At 56.0% G+C, this 20,672-nt stretch overlaps 9 protein-coding genes across 9 annotated transcripts; 4 read left to right on the forward strand and 5 right to left on the reverse strand.

The window, feature by feature from the left end:
* Positions 1-387: 387 nt before the first annotated feature.
* Positions 388-1,392, reverse strand: JN550_001990 (uncharacterized protein; the record flags this gene model as incomplete). Its single annotated transcript, XM_049313234.1, has 1 exon — positions 388-1,392. One exon carries the CDS (start codon positions 1,390-1,392, stop codon positions 388-390), a length of 1,005 nt encoding a protein of 334 aa, XP_049176051.1.
* Positions 1,393-2,565: 1,173 nt separating this feature from the next.
* On the reverse strand, positions 2,566-3,913 carry JN550_001991 (uncharacterized protein; the record flags this gene model as incomplete). The annotated part of the gene is made up of 3 exons (XM_049313238.1): positions 2,566-2,675; positions 2,794-3,344; positions 3,462-3,913. The coding sequence occupies 3 exons, from the start codon at positions 3,911-3,913 to the stop codon at positions 2,566-2,568; spliced, it is 1,113 nt and encodes a 370-aa protein (XP_049176052.1).
* Positions 3,914-5,951: 2,038 nt separating this feature from the next.
* JN550_001992 (uncharacterized protein) lies at positions 5,952-6,277 on the forward strand (the record flags this gene model as incomplete). Its single annotated transcript, XM_049313239.1, has 2 exons — positions 5,952-6,097; positions 6,211-6,277. The coding sequence occupies 2 exons, from the start codon at positions 5,952-5,954 to the stop codon at positions 6,275-6,277; spliced, it is 213 nt and encodes a 70-aa protein (XP_049176053.1).
* A 580-nt stretch (positions 6,278-6,857) lies between these two features.
* JN550_001993 (uncharacterized protein) lies at positions 6,858-8,969 on the reverse strand (the record flags this gene model as incomplete). The annotated part of the gene is made up of 3 exons (XM_049313240.1): positions 6,858-7,087; positions 7,163-8,731; positions 8,786-8,969. 3 exons carry the CDS (start codon positions 8,967-8,969, stop codon positions 6,858-6,860), a joined length of 1,983 nt encoding a protein of 660 aa, XP_049176054.1.
* A 1,190-nt stretch (positions 8,970-10,159) lies between these two features.
* JN550_001994 (uncharacterized protein) lies at positions 10,160-12,469 on the forward strand (the record flags this gene model as incomplete). Its single annotated transcript, XM_049313241.1, has 1 exon — positions 10,160-12,469. One exon carries the CDS (start codon positions 10,160-10,162, stop codon positions 12,467-12,469), a length of 2,310 nt encoding a protein of 769 aa, XP_049176055.1.
* A 372-nt stretch (positions 12,470-12,841) lies between these two features.
* On the reverse strand, positions 12,842-13,909 carry JN550_001995 (uncharacterized protein; the record flags this gene model as incomplete). Its single annotated transcript, XM_049313242.1, has 4 exons — positions 12,842-12,944; positions 13,015-13,412; positions 13,487-13,522; positions 13,592-13,909. The coding sequence occupies 4 exons, from the start codon at positions 13,907-13,909 to the stop codon at positions 12,842-12,844; spliced, it is 855 nt and encodes a 284-aa protein (XP_049176056.1).
* A 387-nt stretch (positions 13,910-14,296) lies between these two features.
* JN550_001996 (uncharacterized protein) lies at positions 14,297-15,522 on the forward strand (the record flags this gene model as incomplete). The annotated part of the gene is made up of 5 exons (XM_049313243.1): positions 14,297-14,512; positions 14,572-14,744; positions 14,799-14,959; positions 15,016-15,332; positions 15,391-15,522. 5 exons carry the CDS (start codon positions 14,297-14,299, stop codon positions 15,520-15,522), a joined length of 999 nt encoding a protein of 332 aa, XP_049176057.1.
* Positions 15,523-16,450: 928 nt separating this feature from the next.
* Positions 16,451-18,391, forward strand: JN550_001997 (uncharacterized protein; the record flags this gene model as incomplete). The annotated part of the gene is made up of 1 exon (XM_049313244.1): positions 16,451-18,391. One exon carries the CDS (start codon positions 16,451-16,453, stop codon positions 18,389-18,391), a length of 1,941 nt encoding a protein of 646 aa, XP_049176058.1.
* An 825-nt stretch (positions 18,392-19,216) lies between these two features.
* JN550_001998 (uncharacterized protein) lies at positions 19,217-20,080 on the reverse strand (the record flags this gene model as incomplete). The annotated part of the gene is made up of 1 exon (XM_049313245.1): positions 19,217-20,080. One exon carries the CDS (start codon positions 20,078-20,080, stop codon positions 19,217-19,219), a length of 864 nt encoding a protein of 287 aa, XP_049176059.1.
* Between the last annotated feature and the right edge of the window lie 592 nt (positions 20,081-20,672).

A 20,672-nucleotide genomic window follows, 5' to 3' on the forward strand; every position in this document is an offset into this window, starting at 1 on the left:
GATGCCGAGATTGCGGCTGAAATATGCACTGCTGGGTTCTGATGTTGCATGTATACACACCAATTGGTTACGCTGACCTTGGCATCTCAACGTTGATTGGCCGAGTTTTACGACGGTATAGACACCAAACTATTGTGCTGCCCGGAAATAAAACGCTTCCGTGAATGGCGCCGTGAATCCGATCAGGGCGCGATCATAACACAAATCTGTACAAGTTAGTAAAAGGCTCTTGACCTAAAAATCAGACTCACGGTTTACAACAGTATCCAAAGTAGTACTACGAGGTATACATCGTATCATGACCCACACTTTCGTGGATATCTCCCCCAGACTCTTGCTACAAAGTGACCTCGCTCCCTTTCAACGCTCGGAATGTCCGAAGTCTCATTAAGCCGACCCCCCTTCGTCAGGAAACTGATCAGCGAGGTCCTCAACAGCCCACCCCCTAAGAATTCGCGCCAGATTCAAGCGAACACTCAGCCGGACGTACGGGGACCCAACCGTCCGGACGTATCCTCCGCCCTGGCCGAGGATGTCTGAGCTGCCGCCTTGCGCGTGGTAATGATTGACGATGGGCGGCTGGACCGTGAGGCACAGCGGCCGGTTGCCCGTCTCGTCTTCTCCGTTCCCAGCGTGGTCTCCTGCCGGTCCGGCGCCCGTCTCAGAAGACTCTGTCCCGTCGTCGCACCAGTCCCCGAGCGCCAGGTCCCATTGCTTCGTGAAGGCGGCAGGTCCGAATTGCTGCTGCAGCCTCTTCGCCCCCCGGCGGCTTACAGCGTACGCGAGCGTGCAGACCGTACCGCTCGACGCATGCACCACACGCGTATGCGGGGGGTAGAGCTCTCCTAGCGGGTCGTTGAGTGCAAAGGGGTGTGGCTTGAGGTGCCTCGGCGCCGGCACCGTGGTATCGTCGGGAATGGAGATGCGGCGCTGGGACTGATGCGAGCTAGGGAACTCGGTGCCGCAGTGGCCGAGCCAGAGGACGTCCCAGCCCGAACCATACGGAGATCGGTTTTTATCCGCAACTGGAAAGAAGGGTATGGGGGTGGTGACCCGATCAGCAACCTCTTGCGCAGTTTCCTTATGCCCCTGAGACCAGGCTGACGGTTCAGTACGGCTCAGCCATGCCCTGACTGCCGTGCTGAAGGACCGCATCTGGCTCTTCAGCCTCACGTCCCAGTCAATATCATCCTCCATGATGAGGGCACTCTCTAGACCTTGGTCGACTATCGCCTGGATCGCGTTCATGTGGGCTCTCCACGATCCCCTGGCCCCAGCAGCTTGCCTGGAAGGTGCACCATCATCTTCAGCCGTCTTCGAGACGCCCATAGTTTCATCTATGCCGTCGAGCCACGTAAAGTTCAAGTTGCTTACAGCACCCGCCAGAGCCATGGCATCGCGGCGGTCTGTTCTTGACGGACGGTTGATGACGAAAATCCTGGAAAACTGAATTCGTTGTCAGCGACGGGTGCAGTGCGCTAGTATAGATCACTTTATACCCCTAATGTACTATTTGCAGTATCAGGTAACGTCGAGTGTGGCCAAAAGCGCTGGATGGAGCCGAACCGAACTTCCCGGAAGTAGTAATACCAGAGAACGACGACAGAACACAAAGCCATTATTCGGCTGCCTCTGAATGGCGGCATGGCATCGTGTACGTGAGGCACCCACAGAATTCGGCGCGTAACACAGGTGCATCAGGACCAGATTGATGGTGGAAATGTGCAATAGGCCATCTCGGGTTTGCAACAGGCGTGCGCAGGTGTTGTGCGGGTAATGGGAGCGGCTAAACTATAGGAGGCTCCGGAAGACTTCCCAAAGTAGCCTCGCATGATGATGCAGCCCACCGACCGTCTCCAACACGTATCTGCCCTTCGTGTCACGTCATCACAGAAACCTTACTAGCAACATCATCCCAAAATCCTCAAGGATGCGAGAGAGCAACGCACATGAAGACAAGGTACACAGTGAACATGAAGAGGAGCTAGCGAAACGGATTGTATTGGTACACAGGATACGAAGTACTTCCGCTGGCGGGATGATCTCAGCGACAGTCTGAAGTGATGGCAACGCCTCCCAAGTCAAAAGTACGAATCGCACCGACTCAATAATTATGCTGCCCATGTCTTTTGGGCGTTGTCTCGCCCCTTGATTTCACATAGTCTCCAATGCTTCCCTGTTTTTGGTGATTTTGATTTGCTGTAGAGATGATTCTACCAGCTGCTCGCGGAGCAAAATGCTCGGCATATTTCGAGATATCACCGAGTGTTTCCTCATTCCGTTCTGGAACAGTCCTTTTCTTTTCTCAATCCTAGGACATACCATTGAGATCACATCTGTACTCTTTGAAGATGCGAAGGTACGGCCAAAATGGCGGGGTACTATGGCTAGACATAGAGTAGCCAGTGGCCAGGGAGAAGACTTGGTGTCAGGCCATTTGACGGGCGTCGCTGTGATGAGGGGGTGTTACAAGGTGTGAGAATGGCCGCGACCATTGCCATGGATACCTCGGACGAGCAGAGACCTAGCGAGACCCGCGTTGGGATCGACTTGCGGGCGAGGACCCTATTCTCCCCGTTGTCGCTTGGCGCCATGGGGGTTCTGTTGCCAATCATTGCCGCCTGCTTGGTTGCCAAAGAAGTTCGGGTTGAACTGTGGTTGCATGCCGTTGAAGTCTGGAAGAAGGTCAGAGAGAGTACAGTAGAACAGCAATACAGTCATGGGAATGGCGGAAGACATATGAGCAGGCACTGCTTGTCATGCCTGATTGCAGACAAGAGAGTTGAGACTTACTAGGCATTCCACCACCCATCATGCCCATGCCCATGTTGCCGGGCATTCCACCCATGGGCATACCCATATTTCCCATGTTGCCCATCATGTTGTTCATGCCACCTCCACGGCCACCTCGCATGCCGGGACCGCCACGCATCATGCCACCACCGCGGTTGTTATATCCAGCGTTGAAACCACCGCCCATGGACGGGTTAAATCCTCCGCCCATGTTGTTGTTATAGCCCATGTTGCCACCACCGAAGTTCGGGTTGAAGCCGCCGCCGCCGCCGCCGCCGCCGCGGGGACCGTTGTTGAAGTTGCCACGACCGCGGAAGTTGCTGTTGTAACTACCACGGTTATTATAACCACCAGCGACTGAGCCTCCTCGAGCGCCTTGATCCTTGTTGCCTCTAGCGGGGGCGTCTTTGGGCAAAGTCTTGAAAGGGTTGTTGTGTGGACTTGAGTAGACTACGGTTGCCTTCTTAACACCGGCGATAGGCTCGCTGATGTCAATCTGGTGTTTTGTCGCAGTGGCGGCCTGGACTGAGCTGAAGTCGAGATAAGCTTGACTATGGAGGGTTAGTGAGTGTGACACGGTCGGATCGCTATACGCAGGCAAGTCACGTGTCTAGTGGCTATCGCTACCCAAGACTAAATGCATGATCTGACGGTGGGAAGAGACTTACCCCTTGCTCTTGCCGTTCACCTTGTGCTCGCTAAACGTGATATCCTTCAGCTCGTCTTCGCAGCCAGCCTGGACGACCCATTTGCGGATGTCATCGTCCGTGTTCCACCAGTTCAGCTCGGAGATCATGAGGCAATTGGTGGCACCAGGATCCACGGGACGATCGTCGGATCCTTCCTTGCGTTTGACGCCTTGGTGAGGCTGCTGTGACACCGACCGTGACCTGCCAGCGTCGTCTTGGCTTGTGTCCATCCCGTGTCCATCCTGGTTCTCACCATCATAGTCATCTTGACGGTGTGCCTGCGCGTGGGTTGAGTTATTTGAGCCGTTAGCTACAGTAATCGCTGTGTTGCTCTCATAGGATTGGGCATTAGCATCCTGGTTGGCGGCGTCGTTGTGAGCCTCATTCTCGGCCGAGCCGTAGATGTCGATCTCGAAATCCTCTTCGGCCATTGTTGGAGATGAAGGGGACGAGCGTGGATCGAGTGTGACAAATATGGGGAAGAAATAGGCGTGAAGAAGCCTCTGGGATGCACGGAGCGGACCGTGGACAGGACTTCTGCGAGTTAACAGGGAGTAAACTGTTTGTCACTTGTGGTGCCGGAGGATGCTGCTCGCCTGGTGTTTCCGGTGAGTTCCACTGAATTCAGGGGCGCGACGGACACGGACACGGATACGGGGCCCAAGGGCCGGACCAGTCTCTGTCCGGGGAAGTTGATCCAAGCTGCCCTCACCTGATGCCTCTTTTCCAGTGCCACTTCAGCCCAGCTACCTATTCAAGGCAACGACCTGGCGGGATTCTGTGGGTGGCTTCCTTGACGTAGACAACTACCGGGTTAGGACTTCAAGTCGCAGACAGAGGGAGGGCCGTAGAGCCAAGATGGTGTGTATTCTGTGAGTAGATACAGGAGGTCCCTGTGGGTCTTCCATCCCGTGATATCAGTGAACCAGCACATAAATACATGCGAAACCAGAGGAAGAAGGGGTGAGACGGAGGCATGACGAAGAGCATAGTCGAGGAAAGAAAAAGAAGCAAGAGTAGCGCAAACAGCAGGGACAAGCAGCAGCTCTAGCAAGTAGTAGTAATACGTACACTCCAGAAAAACGAGGTTTCGAGAAGATAAGCTGGTGAGACGAACAAGCTCGTCTTACAACACCAAAATGATTCTTTGAGTGGCCCTTTGGAAGGGACGGAGAGAACAAGATGTCCAGAAGCTCAAACAGTAGGCCGTCCGTCACGACCAAGACGAAGCTCTGTGCTTGCAATCTTGCGGCGAAGGATAACGGGGGTACAGAGGTAGAACAAATGAGAAGCTCTTCCAGGAGGAACAATGCAACAGGACCCGACGCTCTTGATTCCGGATATGCCTCCCAATCCAAGAATATGATCGATCGATCGAGGGTGGCGTGGTCCGGTTCGGTCTGGTCTGGTGGCAGGTCAATACTAGGACACAGGTGGTAGCTCCGACAGAGGGTAATCGTGCGGTCGTTTGTCCAGGTCGGCGGGCGACGAGATCGGAGGAGAGGCTGCGTCGGGACGAGGATAGCTACAGTACAGTAGAGACGAACAGCTTTGCTTCATGCGAGAGGTGCTGTTCAGGAGAGAGTGCGGGCTGGTCGATAGATGACAGTCGACCGAACAAGAAACGGTCAAGCGTTGGTAGATGGAAGGGAAAAGGGTGCCCAAGACAGCAAGCAGAACAAGCAAGCCTGACGCAGGTAGAGAGACTGAGGTTCTGGTTCACCACGCGAGAAGCTCGAGCCTCACCAACCCAAGACAAGCCAGACGCCAGCCAGCCAGCCAGTCAACCAGTCCACCAGTCCACCAGTCCACCAGTCCACCAGTCCATCAGTGGATGGGATTGGATGGGATGGGTCGTGGCCCGCCCGCAGGCCCCCTTGCCCGGGGCTTGGGGTAGCTCTCAGACACCCGACGGCGGGGCCCGCTTGAAAGGGATCCCCTAAAGCTCGCTTCCAGGGCCCAAGCGACGGAAGACGGCGCTAAGTAAATCCCTAACCTAGCCCAGCTGCCCTTTCACTACCTAAGGTCGGGTGCAGCCCAGCTAGCCCAGCCAGCCAAACCGACGGCTTAACCCCGGACTGCCAGCCAGCTGGGAGGCTTTCCCGCAGGGCCCCCTGCAGCTGCGGCCAATGCGCCACTTGTCAACAGAAGCGCCCAGAGCCGGGTCCCAGCTTTCCATTGCCAGCCAGCGCAGCGCAAGAGACCGAGACCCCTGGAGAATTTTAGTGTGAGGCAATCTGGCCGCATCGATCAGACGGGGGCTCCATTTCCCATAAGGTAACGAACGGGGAGAAGACAGGACCGACCTTCAGTCAGTCAATCCACGCGACAGCCCATTCACCACCACCACCACCACCACCAGCTCTCCCTTTCTCTCCCCCCCCCACGACACGCAACTGGGCAAATTCCTTCGATCGTCATCCATCTCGAGCACCCCCCCAGCTACAGACACACAGACACATCGCCACCATGTCCGACCAAGTGCAAGAGATCCTCGACCTGCCCAAGGACTTTGTCCGCGAGGGCACTCTGTTCATGAACCGCTGCACCAAGCCCGACTCCAAGGAGTTTGTCAAGATCTGCCAGGCCGTCGGCGTCGGTTTCCTGATCATGGGGTGAGTGCCGTCCCTCTCTCTCTCTCTCCAAAGCCCGTCAATGGGTTCTCCCTTGACGTGGTTCTCTGGTCGCTGGCCAAGCTTGCTAACTGACCTGCTTTCCCCCCTTACAGTGCCGTTGGCTACATTGTCAAGTTGATCCACATACCCGTCAACAACATCCTCGTTGGTGGCGCATAGTCCTCTTCAATGCGATCTCGGGGGCGCGCCTTTTTCTGCGGGAGCTGGGTTTCTTTTCGGGGGGGCAGGGGTTGCGAGGCTCCCAGGCTGGAATAATAGCCGTGGCTGTTCGACGCCCACTGCTGGGAGGAAAGGGGGGAGTTTCTGGCTGCATCGCTGGCGAGGATACCTTCGCCGCAGCCATGGGAGCGGAGGGGAGATGATGATGCAGTAATTCTGGGGACGCTCTACCTGCGCGGCCAGACGCGTGCGGTCAGTTCTGTCGCATCAGGAAGCATTTGCAGACTCGATATCGGCATGCATTTCATCAGTCATGGCCCATTGCCGTAGCATTTATGCTTTATGTACAAAATATGAACCCATAATGGAACACCAAACATGAGCACTGTGCTGGGAACTTCAGCTTCTCGCGATCCCTGGCTCTGGCCTCTTCTCTGGAGGACACCTCTGGAAGGGTACTGGTTGCATTGGCCTCGGCAAATGAAGTCCCAATATACATCACCACCATGACCACGGCCACGTGCCACATGCCACGAGCTTCGCACTTCGCACTTCGCACTTCGCACTTCGCACTTCCCGCTCAAGGGAAAAAGTCGCCATCCGAGCTGTCCTCTTCTTCGTCGTCCTCGTCCCCTTCCTCTTCCGACTGTGCAGACTCGGACTCGGACTCGGACGTTTCAGCATCGACCGGGCGCATCTTGTCGTAGTACCCGCTGCCCATCCTCGGCTCCCCTTCGTCCTTGGAGCTCTCGTTGAACGAATGCACAGTAACGGTACCAAGCGCGCTGTCCCACCCGTTGAGCGAGGATGCTAGCATGGCATGTCAGTACCCAGGGGGCCCCGGGGGGATCGTTCTCATGACAAGTGACAAAAAGGTAGACTTACCAGCGATGAATGGCGCATTGGGATGCCAACTTGCGTCTCGGACACAGGCCGACCAGTTGTGGAAGTTCTTGTTCCGAAAATACGGCCTCCACCTATGCGGCAATGCCTTGGCGTTCTTGCTCGTCTTCTGCACATCGATCTTGCCGGCCAGCGTGGCGTCCATGTTGTAGACCCAGACCTTGCCGTCGTGGCTGCCGCTGTACACGTAGCGCGAATCCGTGCTGCCCGGTGGGCTGAAGTGGCAGCGGATGAGCGTCCGGAGCACCTTGTGGCCGCGGAACGTCACCACCGAGTTGTCGTTCGGGTGTGGGAACCAGTTCGCGTCGTTGTACGACTCCCAGCGGTAGTCAAAGTCCGACTGCCGCGTGTGCCGACGCGGGTCCAGCTCGTTGAAGCGCGCCGTCGTGTGCATCATCTTCAGGTCCCACAGCTTCATGCTCTGGTCCTTGCCGTTGGACAGGATGTAGCGCCCGTCGCCCTTGCTGTCGATATAGGTGAGACCCTCGATGTGGCCTACGAACGCACCTGCTTCACGCCCGTCACCCATGGAGCGCCGGTCCCAAACCTTGATGGTTGCATCGTCGGAGCCCGAGTACAGGATGTGCGGGGACGACTTGTCGGCGAAGCATACAGCATTGACATGGTCGTCGTGGCCCCTGACATTGTGCAAGACGCGGCGCGACTCGATGTCGTACACAACGATCGAGTTCGAGTTGGTCCCGGCCACCAATTCTTTTCCGTCTCCGGAAAACCGGATAGACCAGATGCCAAATGCGCTCCTATGGTGCCAAGCCTGTCGGGGTCCAGGGGCACTATCGCCGGCTAGGTTCAGCATGTACGGATCACCCGTGTCATTCGGGTCTGTCGGCGCCAAGCAGACATTGCTCTCGATAGAAGTATAGGCGAGCCACTTGTTGTCCGGGCTCAGGGACGCATCCGTCAACGTCCAGGAGCCGCCAGGAAACACCACCGTCTTGTAATGTCTCCAGTTGTACGGGTTAGACGTGTCGTACATCCGCACTCTAAAGTCCTTCACACAAGAGTAGAAAAAATTGCCGTCGTCAGAGAACTGGCCCGAGTAGACAGGCTCGTCGTAATGAATGATCATCTCGGCGTCCGTGGTCGGAATGGTAGACTGTGCCATCAGCCCCTGGTTCAGCCGCCGGTCGATGCTGTTTCCTATCCCCATCTCTCGGTCGAATATCCTCTGGGCGATGCGCTTCTTAGATCGGAGACGACTCCGGGAGTCGGTTGCACCAAAGACACCCGAGTCCATCAACCCCCTGCCCTCTTCGCTGGGAACCTTGGGAAACCGGTTCGGGTCCAGGTCCCGCCTGCTTCCGCGGTTGTACCCCGCGGTTTCTTCATCGTCGTCGTCGAACAGCAGATGGCCCAGGTTTGAGCGCCTCAGGTAGGCAAGAATCTGGCGCTGAGACAGGGCGGCAGCCCTCCGGCTCTGCATGAACTGGATGATCCTGTGCTGCAGCGCCTCGCGTGCTGCTTCTACCTCTTCCTGCGCGTCCCCCTCGGGCTGTTCGAGCTCTATCACGACCTCTCCTTGCGGGGCATCTGCTAAATATCAGCGCCGTCAAAGCTTGGTTTCGGGGCATGGCCTGCAAGTACCGAAGAACTCAATCTCCTCGTCCTCCTCAATTATATCGCCCATCATGCCATCGTCGTCCAGACCCTCGTCGTCGTCCTCTGGTTCGAAATCGGCATCGTCCTCGTCGAACACGTCCTCGGCATCTACGAAGAGCTCGACAGGGTCATCGTCGTGGCTGTCGAACCCAGAATAGGAGGCGCTCATGGTAGGCGGAAGCCACGGTTCGTTATCGCCTTTGTAAGCCGGGTGGGTTCGCCGGAGCTCGGATAGCTGTGGTCGCGAGCCTGAGACGCTCCGATGGCAAGCTTACTGTCGTACCTATGCTGATCTGGGAAGCTCTGAGCACTACACATGAGCTTCAGGGGATATGGATTCCTTCGCTTCGGCAACGAGATCAGCTGGCTGGAAGCTCTCAATCATCGGATGATACATGACGACACCAAGCGGTCGGCTGTCTTTATGCGTTTGGCGGGGTATGTATCATGGCTTATCGGAGCTGTCAGAGGTCCGGGGACGGCGTTATGCGGACTTAAGTCTCACGCCAGCGCATCCGGCATGCAAAAACCAGTGGGTCGTCCTCATGAGGAAAGAGAGTGCCTGACCCCGACAACTTGGCGCCCACAGCAAGGCCATACTCAACCTACCTGCGGAGTATAGCTCTAAGTTATGTCTCACTGATCACACCCGGGTAGTAGTATAACCATATAGATCCCATGTTTGCATTTTCGTTATGTAGCATTTGCGGGCTGTGTCTGACATACAGTTCCCCCACCAGCCGGGAGGAAGTGTCGTTGCGGCAGAGGAGCACCTCGAGCTGGATGGCTTCGCTGTCCTGCATGTGTCAACGAACGGAGTCGAGGTCAGCAGCGGGTGCTGCGTCATCGACGAGAGAAGAAGCATTCTTGAACTCAAAAGCTGGGTTGCACAGGCAACACCTATTCGACAGATCGGCGGCGGACGAGGCACAGCTTCACATTTGTCCATTGAAATGACGGCGGCCCCTTGGCCCCCTTCCGCTGGGGACTAATCAGACGCGACTAGACCCACGCAGCTTGTAAACTAACAGCAAGCCCTACGCCGCCAGCTAGCATGCGGCCGTCTGAATCCTTCCTAATTCCAGGCAATGAAATCGTGCCAACGGCGCTGATCCGTGGCTCGAAAAGGCCACTGGCCGGTCTAGTCAACCCAGCGAGGCGGGAACGAGTTTACGCCAGTGCATAGCGCTGACGGCACGTTTCGAAAGCTTGTCTCCTGAGCCCAGCCGCTTCCACCAGATGCATGTTGGCCCAATATACATAGATTGACCTAGCCAGCCGCGTTTCCCAAGCTCAGTTCCTCAGTATCGCTATTCCCAACCCCGTACCCAGCTTTCGTAAGCTGAAGCGCAGAACCCAATGGATCCGAGCGCATCAATTGGTCTTGCAGCATCCTGCGCCGACCTCGTAGGAGCCGCAGGGTCATCGTCTGTTAAGCTAAACCACTTTTTACGCATATATCGTGAACCGCCAGAAGAGCTGCGGCTTCTGCAGGCCCGGGCCGCATCCGTCAAGCAGACTCTCGACAGACTCTTGGCACTGCTAGACCGTGACCAACCTGCCTTTCAACATCCCCACGATGTAGAGGCTCTGGAGCTCCACCTCAATGCCATCTCATTCCTCGTCAAGAACATCCAAGACCGCTCTGCCAAGTTGGAGCAGGCCAGGTCAACTCCGTTCCCCAACTGGAGCTCTGTGGTTCACCTGTGGGGAAATGAGGACATTAGAGAGGCTGAGGCGCGCCTTGGCCGGCAACTGGCTGCCCTGACAGTGTATCTGGACGTGTCGAGGCCTGACGACGAAGCGCAACAGCTGGTTCAGATTAAGGATGCAAACCAGAGAGCTTGCCTTCTGGCAGCGTGGGACGATACCGCAACGTATCTACCGATTCCCGAGAGCCCAAGCGAGAATGCGTCCTCCCCCAGCACCAGTCTACCGCCCAACTACCAAGCGACGTCAAATAGCAGCGTAGGGCTGACGGCACAGAACAGCATCCCCAGCTCTGAACAGGCATACAGGCGCCCTCAATCCTCCATCAGTGCCGTGAGCTCGTCAACGTCTTCACCAATCGCCACATCAATGGGCCAAACAAGTCTGGCACCTCCGCCCAAGGATCATCATTGGAGTCAAACTCTGAGAAACCAGGGCATATTCATGCCGTCGGCAAGGAGACTGAAGTCAATGGCCATGCTACAAAAGCCACCCTCGCCGTACCCAATACGGGACATGGTGGGCCAAGGAGACGACCTCCACCTTGCCGAGTTCAAGTCAAGAGTTTCAGAGTATGCTCAAGGCATCTCCCCAGTTTGGGAACTCACAGCTGTGCCGAAGAAGAAAAAGAAGGAGATGAAGCAAAGATATCGGAACCGATTCACCCGGAGTCCTTCCGATGATCTGTCGCCGGACAAGTTGCAGTCCCAATTCAAGATCATTGAGAAGGGACTTTGGGATGCCATCTTACATAAGGAGAACAAAGGGGTTCATGATATTATGAACCACAGATTCAGCGACAATCTGGTGGTAGAGAAGCGCGACCGGATCACAGCTCTCCATCTGGCTGCGTCTCTTGGTGTTTGCAACATTGTCCAGACCCTTGTGACATATGGTGCAAACCCGAACTATGCAGATCGTTACGGCGCCACGCCATTGCATTATGCAGCCGATTTTGGCTGTGCGAGCTGTATCGATATACTCGTCTCCGCGGGTGCCAAGGTGGACCTGGAGGCGCCAAAGACCGCTGTCAAGACGCCGTTATTCTATGCTGCCAAGAGAGGCAATCTGGATGCAGCCAACACTCTGCTCAACCTGGGTGCCCACATATACACGTTGGCAGCGGGTCCCCGGGACACCATTCTCTACGCCGCAATAGAGTCCGGAAATTTGCAACTGTGCAAGATGCTTCTCCACAACGGCGCCAACCCCCAGGAGAGTTTTGACGTCTTGTGGTTGGCGACTTCGACGTCAAAGGAAATACTGGCACACTTAGTTAGCGTCGGAGCTGATCCCAACTTGAGGGACGCAGACCAGCAAACCATCTTGCATAAATATCTACTCAAGAGTGATCCTGAAATGGTTGCATTTTTGCTGAAGCTCGGAGCCAAACCTGGAATGGCTGCAGAAGACTTAGGACGTATGACGCTGCACCTCGCCCTGGACAAAGGCGGCTCTCCCGACGCGCCTGCTCTCTTGAAGGCGCTTCTCGAGGGAGGCGATGACCCCAACCAAGGCGATACCTGGGGGCAGACACCCCTCCACTGCGCCGTCCTATGGGGCCGCGCCGATGCCGCGGAGCTACTTTGCAAGCACGGTGCCGACATCTACATGCGGGACAAGAAGAACAGCAGCCCGTGGTCCGAGACGAACCTGCCGGGTTACGAGAAACGGACGGGGACCAACAGCTTCTCGGACTTCCCGGGCACAAAGGCGGTCATCGACAGATGGCACCAGGGGCAATCGACCAAGGCACCCCTGATCCCCGAGGCGGACAGCCGCCAGAAGAGCATCAGGCGTACGGAGCTGCACAGCGAATCGAAACCAGTGAGCGAGCTCGACTCCCAGAAGGTCAAACCAGCGCTGGCTGAGCTCTCCGGTGCGCCGAGGCCGGCGCAGGAATTGGATGCGGAACCGATGGTCCGGAGGAAGCCAGTTGTGGCAGAATTGCCCTCATAGCAGTCGAAAGTGATTTCATTGTAAACTAGCCATCTAGGAGGGAGTTATGAGAAAGTTCTTAATGGAAAGGGGTTTAGGGTTAATAATTCTATGGATGATACCAGAGGGCAGCAGCATTAAATAGCGGTGGCAATGAAAACTACCAGGATACCCAATTGAGTCAAGTCGCATGATATCACCGCCGGCTTACGTTTATTCGTGAATGTTTGATTCGTCTATAGTTGCATGTTCGTGCTTGATGCCACATAGGTAACTCGTTCTAGCCTAAGCCATTCCTTTGCGTGAATAGACATCTGATCTAACACTGGTTTGCTAATTTTCTTGTCTCGCAGGGGTTGATTTATGGGCAAGTTGAATATCCCGCTATGCGGCTTACAACTCAGACTTCTTCTCCTCTCCCAACGCTGGTAATCTGCTGCCCAAGAACGCCTCGACCTCGTCGAGCTCCTCCAAGCACGCAGAGTGGCCCATACCCCTATACAACAGTCAGCACTGGTCACGTCTCGTAACATGAAGAAAGAATGAAAGGGAGCAGAGGCACTTACGGGTACTCCTTCCAGGTGACCTGGAAGCCGGTCTTGGTGAGGATCTGGGAGCTCTCCTTGCCAAAGGCGGTGGGCACGATGGGGTCGGCGGAGCCGTGGCACATGAGGATGGGCGTCTTCTCGTTGACGTTGCCCTCGCTCAGGAACTCGGGCAGGCGGCTGTCGAGCGGCAGGTACGACGACAGGCCGACGATGCCGCCGATCTTGACCTTGCCCGTCAGGCCCGTGAACAGCGCCATGGCGCCGCCCTGCGAGAACCCGCCCAGCACGATGCGCTCCGCCGGGATCCCCGCGTCGATCTCGGACTGGATCAGCCCCGACAGATACGCCCGGCTGACCAGCAGGCCCGCCTCGTCCTGCTGCCGCCGCAGGTCGTTGGTGGAGCCGCCGAGGGCGACCTGGGGAGGGAGGGGTTGTTTAGTACGATGGCGACAAGGGTTCGTTCTGGAGGGGTGGTTTGAATATCACTTACGATGTCGTACCATCCTGGCATCCTCATGCCGCCGTTCTACACGGCGTGTCAGTTTGCGCCCCCTTTCCAGACGGGAACAGACATGGTGTCTGTCTGACGACTTACGCATGTGATGGGGATTTGAGGTGCATGCGGCAGGATGAACTTGACCTCATCCAGCCTCGAGCGGCGGCGCCAGTTCTGAACCGCATCTGCCCAGCCGGCCCCAGTATCACCCAGTCCGTGGACGAAGATGACGGTGGCCGTGTGCAGCTTGGTTGCGGGAAACAGCAACGGCGGCAGTCGCTTGAGGGCGCTCATGGTGGAGGGGTCCGTTCTGATGTCCTGTTTGGGGTTCAGGTTCGGCTGGTAACCAGCAGCGAGAAAGCAGCACAGAAGGAGCGTCGACAGAGTAAAGATGAACCGGACTGAGGCCTCGGTCATTCACACGTACAGTACGGTTCGCTATGCCCAGGCCGGTGGTGGACGCCGAGATGCAGTGTTTGAGTTCCGGCCTCTAGTGGCGGCAGTGGGGCCACAGTAGCCCCTCTATTCCGGGGGACAGGCCTTAGCACTTCGGCTAACTGCATATCCCCTGTGTCGGGACCGCGCGGAACCTCGGAGATTCTTCTAGGAGAAGCAAACCAATCAGACGATAGCCGCATTGCGTGCTGACAGAGCCTTGGTAATCATCAATTTGTCGCTGAACAAGCCGTGAATCTATTGCGCGCTAGCGACCGTTTCAGCGTGGTTACAAAAAGTTACAGCGCCTTTACACAAGCTTTTCCCCCAGATTTCCAGTGGCCTATATGAACCCCCCCTGAAAGCTATATGGCAATACGCGCCTCCTTCAGGTCGCTGCTCATTGCTTCTTTGGGCATCCTTGGACTATCACTGCTCTTGTCTTCTCCGATTGCCAACGAGTTCATGTCATCCTGGGCGTACAAGCCAGTCTCCAAGTTCATTGCAGCATTTCACTCGGCTCGAAAGTCACCCACAGACGCCATGTCGGCAAAGGCACCGGTTTATTTCTTCAGCCATGGCGGCGTCAGTACCCAATGTCCCGTAACAACCGTTGACAAATCTTGACTAATACGATATATTAGCCCAATGTGATGTATGAGACTAAGCACCCGGTGTTCCCAGTGTTGCAGAAAATCGGGAAGGAAATTACTCAAAAAGTCAAGCCAAAGGCTATCGTGGTCTTCTCAGGCCACTGGGAGGGATCTCCCAACACCATAGAGGTCAACACTGCAGAGCATACCGATTTGATTTATGAGTAAGGCACCGGTCAATTTAGCATTGGTGGTTCTGGATCTGATTCAATTTGTAGTTTCTACGGGTTTCCTCCGCATTACTATGAAGCCAAGTATCCGAATAGGGGTAGCCCAGAGTTGGCGAACAAAATCATCGGGCTCCTGACGGATGCCGGCATCAAGACCAAAGCCGTCACACGGGGACTTGACCACGGTGTCTGGTCGGGATTCCACGTGGGTATGTCGTCGATCACTGACCGCCTCCTCTCCCACTTTATGCTGACGGCGCTCCAGCATTCGACCCCAAGGAGAACCCCCTGAACGTTCCCCTGGTCCAGGTTAGTCTGTACCACAGCGAGGACCCGGACCTGCACTACCGGCTCGGCCAGGCGGTGGCCTCGCTGCGCGACGAGAACATCGTCATCATCGGCGCCGGCATGTCTGTCCACAACCTCAGAGACATGTTCAAGACGCGGGGCGATCCGCGGCCGATGCCGTACACGGTGTCGTTCGACGAGGCGCTGAAAGAGGCCACCGAGGTCGCCCCAGCACAGCGCCAGGAGCGCATGGCCGAAGCCGCCCGACGGCCAGATGCCAGACAGGCCCACCCGGTGAGTCTGCCTTGATAATTTGACGTTTCTCGCCTTTGCTAATGCTGAAGCTCCGCAGTGGATGGACCACCTCATGCCAGTATACGTTGCTGCCGGCGCCGCGGGTGAGGACCAAGGGAAGCGGACCTGGACTTTGCACGAAGGCAGCATGGGATGGTCGCAATACCGATTCGGCAACGTCAGTGCCTGAAAAACATCGCTTTGATCTTTTCATTTTAGCGTATAGATTTTATATTGAAGGTAGTTGACCAAGACAACTACCTATTGCATGAGTGGTTCTCTGTGTGCTACAAGATCCGTTTCCAGGAGCATACATGTCATATATTGTGCCTCGCTTCCCTGTAGACTGGGCGAGCCGTGGATTTCCATACCAACTCTGTTCATACGAACTGCTCCGACTGTTATGTCAAATCCGCGGACGATTAGGTACCAGAGTGGTCCGAGAGTTTTGTTCCGATGAATGTCAGACTCCGGCGACTGTCAAGCCTCCTTTTTGTCTTTTTCCACAGGCACTCGCTCTCCCCATACTCTCGAAGGTCCTGTACGATCTCCTAACAATCTTTACAGTTCGCAAATGCAACCAACGTCTCACCACTGTATAATACTCGGGTTATATCTGCCCCCCTCTCACCCAAAGGCTAACAAGCGGTATGTCTCCAGTCTTGGACTCACGATCCAGGTACCTTAATCAGCGGCTCCGCCAGAGGGCCATGAGTGGTTAATGGGATTGAGTAAACAGCGCGTAATAACAGAAAGAAAGTGAACGTTGTCAAGCAACTTGCTGGCGATGTTGGTGGATTGCAGTTGGCGACGACAGGCATGCGCACAGATCACCTAGCGCTTCGAGCGCCGACGACTATCGGGGATGAGGCTTGGGGCTGGAGGTGCTCCACTGCCGCGGCGCCGTCTGGAATGGAATTCCGCCCTGCAACTCCTCGAGATTCGGTTATGGCTTGGTGATTGTCAACTCCAATCGCTGGCGTCGATATTTTGTTTTTCACACTTGCCAACGGCCGGCTCGATTCTTGCAATAACCCTGCCACGACTGGAGACGCTGGCTGAATTCCCCGCTGATACCTCTCACCTCATAATCTCATCGAGGACGAACTCATCTCACCATGGCTTCCATCAGCGCCTCGCCGTTCTCACTGCGCCCTTGGCCGACCGGCGATAAAAAGCCAAAGAATCTAGGCGAATTCATCGCGCGCGTCAATGCCGAACGTGGAGGCTTCCGGAATGTGACCGAGGCCGAGTTGCGCGAGGAGGCTCAGGCCCAGGATGAAGGCCGCCTGACGAGCGCCAACGGCAGCCCCGGTGGTGAGTCCGACTCGGACGACGATGCCGAGGCAGACAAGTCCAAGACCATCATCGAGGCGAGAGAGGAGTTCCTTAGGAATATCGAGATGGCACACCAGTCCGCCATGCACAGCCTCGATTTCGTCTCGTTGCTTCTGTCCAAGGAAACGCCAAATCAAGCCAATACCACCCTGTCGCCGGCACTGCGTGACATGGTGGGATTCGGTGTGCTGGGTGCGTCCAAGCATCAAGAGTCCAACATCACACAGGCTCGCATGCAGGATGACCTGGCTGTCGCCACAGGCTGGAGGCTGATGGGTACGAACAAGATGGTCGATTCGGTCATCGAGGCTGCAGAGCGCCTGGAGAAGGAGATCAGCCTGGAAACCAAGTACTGGGCCGATGTCCTCGCCGTGAGCGACAACGGTTGGACAGTTGCCTCCCTACCGTACGAGTCTCACACCCTCGGCGTGAGGTACGGCTTTGCCGAATCGGCTCCCGAGTACCGGAACAGCAGCATTGCGCCTTTGCGTCGAAGCGACGATGGGACGGCTCAACTTGGCAACACTGCTGGAGCTGGAGGCGCCAAGAGGGTACGAGTCCTGGTCGAACGCGATGGACAGGTAACAGGAAAATCGCGGTTGCCAGGACGAGTGCCGGAGAATGCTCCACTGCAGGACCGCGTCCTCGAGGCACGTAACACCATCTTCGCTGAGGAGTTATGGTATGAGATCAACAAAGAGGCACGCACTCTACTCTCACTAAACGTACGATCCACTGATGCTGGGCTCGTCTACGACGTCGACGCAAAGACTAAGATTACCCTGTCCCTGGAAGACCTGAGCGAACCTGAAGATGGCAATGGCCAACCGGATAGCACCTTGGCAGACACAGCCATCCTCGGGCTGCATTTCCTCCTCATCTTCAACCACCGCATGCAATACTTCAAGCGCACTCAGTCAACTCAGGCAGCAGCCGGCCGAAACAACGCGACACACGGCATCCTGCGTCCCTTGCTTGCTCGCCTCACATACGATTCTTCCTGCAGCGCGCTGACGAGTTTCCTCACCGGGCTGAAAGTCACTTTACACGGGGCAGGGCTGTCGAGCATGGCCTTCACGCAATCGTACGTCCCGCCCGAGGACTCGCTGTCCCATCACCAGCTCAGCCAGCTGTACGTGCAGGCCTGGCGGGCGACTCCGTCCGAATCCCTCATCATCAACCTGGCGCAGCTCCTCGAGCTGACCGTCGAGCTTACTATCACACCCGAGGCGCGATTGACGCTGCGCGGGAAGAGCTTCGCGAGTCCTGTCCTCACAACAATGTTCAGGGTCACACTGCCCGGATCTACTGGCGACAACCAGGCAACCCAGGGCCAGGACCAAGCCCCAGACACACCCAACCCCCTGGAGGAGTCGTACCCACCGTACGGGACAGAGCCTTACCCCAATGTCCACGAGGCCATCTACTATGTTCGCCAGGCCGCGACCCGCGCCATTGTTGCGAAGCTGTCGGACACGGCCTCGGAGCAATTGGAGCGGGAGGATATCGTATGGTCCGAGACAATGACCGGGCCCACCATCACGGCTCGTGATAACAAGGAGCTGCGACTGGAGATCCGGGATACACCAGCGCTCGCTCTGGTGGCCAGCATGAAGTGGATGGAGGGTAAGGACCTGAAGTCGCGACAGGTGACGTGGACCGCCACCTCGCAGAATCAAGAAGCTGTGGAGGAAGTAGTGGTGAACTTCTTTCGTAACTGAAACATCAGCATGCTCAACTAGAAAGGTCGAGTTTGCTACGGTGTTGTTGGAGAGCGATTACAATATGTACTCTGGCTCAGGCCATTATAGAAGTCCCCATCGCCTTCAAGTAAGCACAGATGGACAGAAGCATTAAGAACACTGATAAACGATTAAATCCGTGGATTTATGTCTCCATCTTGCTGTGATGTGATCGAGTTTCTTCCACAATTTATGGCAATCACGTTTCCCATGGCTACTACGGTATTTTTGAGTGATTTGAGTACGTGTTGATTTATTCCAAGCAGTTATAAACGAAAGTACCCCTTAACGCACTCCCGAATAAAGTACAGTGAATGCTATCAAACCATGTGTTCTAAACCATTGGCTCCAGCAAGCCTTTTGGTTCAACCCGACAAGCACCAAAGAAAGAGGGAAAGGGAAAGGAAAATGACAAAAGAAAACGTGCCAAAACTTTCATGACCACCAGTGATCCTGCACAACCGAGGATTACTCAAGTACCTCGGCACCATGCAGCACTATGGTCTGCTCCCGGGCATCGGCGTGCTCGCCGTTCTTCTTCGGCGTCTCTTCACGAGGCTCCTCAGGAGGACTAAGCATCTTGCCATTGGTATACAAACGACGCTTCTTGGTGTCGGAGCACGCATGGTCACCATTCCTGGGGCGCATGGGGAGTGTGTTGTGGAGCAGAACGGGTGCTTTGCGCTTCGGGGAAGTCCGTACGGACTTGGCTTCTGGGCCGTCTTCGGTGTTTCTCTTTGCGTCGACGGTGGTGGGCTTGACCGCCGCCGGTTGGGAGGTCTGGTCAGCGACGAGCTTGGCCTCCTAGGCCTGCTTCGTGGCGGCGGCGGCAGCGTCGCGGAGGAGCTGGCCGCGCTTCTTGGATTTCTTTGAGAACAAGGCCATCTCGACGCAGCGGCTGCTGATGGTGTCTTCGACCCAGTCCATGATCGTCATCCCATCTTCAAACAGATTGTCGTACATATCCTGATCTAGAGACTTTCTCATCTCCTCGTTCAGGCCCAGTGCGTCGAAGAGGGGCGTTGTATCTTGTCCAGGCTCCTCAACGTCACAAACGTCGCAACAGTCCAGCACGTCGATGGCAACGTCCTGGAACTCCCACTCGTTGCAGAAGCCAAAGTAGAACTGAGAGAAGAACTTCTTGGCCAACAGGGCGGCCTTCTTCCGTGAAAACCCTAGGTGCTCGAAACAAGCTATCGAGCCTAGTGCGTAGGGGTACTGCTTGGGCTGCGATGGGCTTTCTCTTGAAGGTCCATCCGTGTCTTCAGACTTCTTCTGGGTGTCGGCCTGGAAGATGATGAAGTCGTCTCCGCTTGGCGATGGCATGAGCTTTCCGGTAGCTCGCAGGTTTGCTTCGTCGTCCGAATCAAGGAGCTGTAATACGGAATGCTTGCCGGCCGCCGCCTGTGGCGGCGTGTTCTCGGAGTCGAGGTACTGGCTGAGCAGATGATTGGGGTATTCGGGCAATATCACGCTGCGAGGCCGCGGCCTGACCGGGACCCGAAGGGGACCTTTCGTCTTTGGACCCTCGTCGGTCTGCATGGTGATGTATTTTGGACGGGTGCTCCGTGGGAGGTAGGGATGCTTCTCCAGAAGTCCAGTGGTCACCCTGGAGCGACGATGGGCGCCTTGGCCGAAGATTGTTACACCAGTGTCGACTTCAGCCATCCTGAATTATTTCTGGCGAAGAGGAGATTTGCTATCTATGGACAGAAGTTGTGGATGAGTTAAAGTTTTTCGTCCAAAGAACTGAAGTGCGTGACAAGCAGATGCCAAAGCTAACGGCAAAGTAGAACTGTTGGATTAGAAGATGGGCTCCAAAGAGACGTCGGATGCAAGAGGATGGATGCACATCGGCTTGGTGATTTATGAGCAGATGATTGCCATCCCAATGGCAGCGACGCCTTCGTGAGAGCCAAGTCAGGAACGATGCTTGTCCGGCATCAAATGGGAGCTGGGAAAGGCGAGAGTGCCAGAAGTGTCGACTGTGGTTGCCGATGCTGGGGGCGCCCTGGCAGTTGGATTCTTGTGTAGACTTGACTTTTGCGTTGCGGAGGAGAGAATTTTGTGAGAAGAAACCGCATTTCTGCCACACGACTTCCGAGAAAACGTGCGCAAGAGGCGGCAGAAGGTCAAGGAGTGGCAGTGCCCCCGTCCCCAGTGGCAGTGGACTTCTGCCTCGTCTGGAGACGGGACCTTCTGAATGTCCACGCCAGCTTTTGCCAGGTCCGGTAGGGGAAGGCTCGGCGGTCAGCGAACC

This window comes from Neoarthrinium moseri (genome assembly GCF_022829205.1).
Source record: "Neoarthrinium moseri strain CBS 164.80 chromosome Unknown scaffold4_Wmoseri_CBS_16480, whole genome shotgun sequence".
NCBI lineage: Eukaryota > Fungi > Ascomycota > Sordariomycetes > Amphisphaeriales > Apiosporaceae > Neoarthrinium > Neoarthrinium moseri.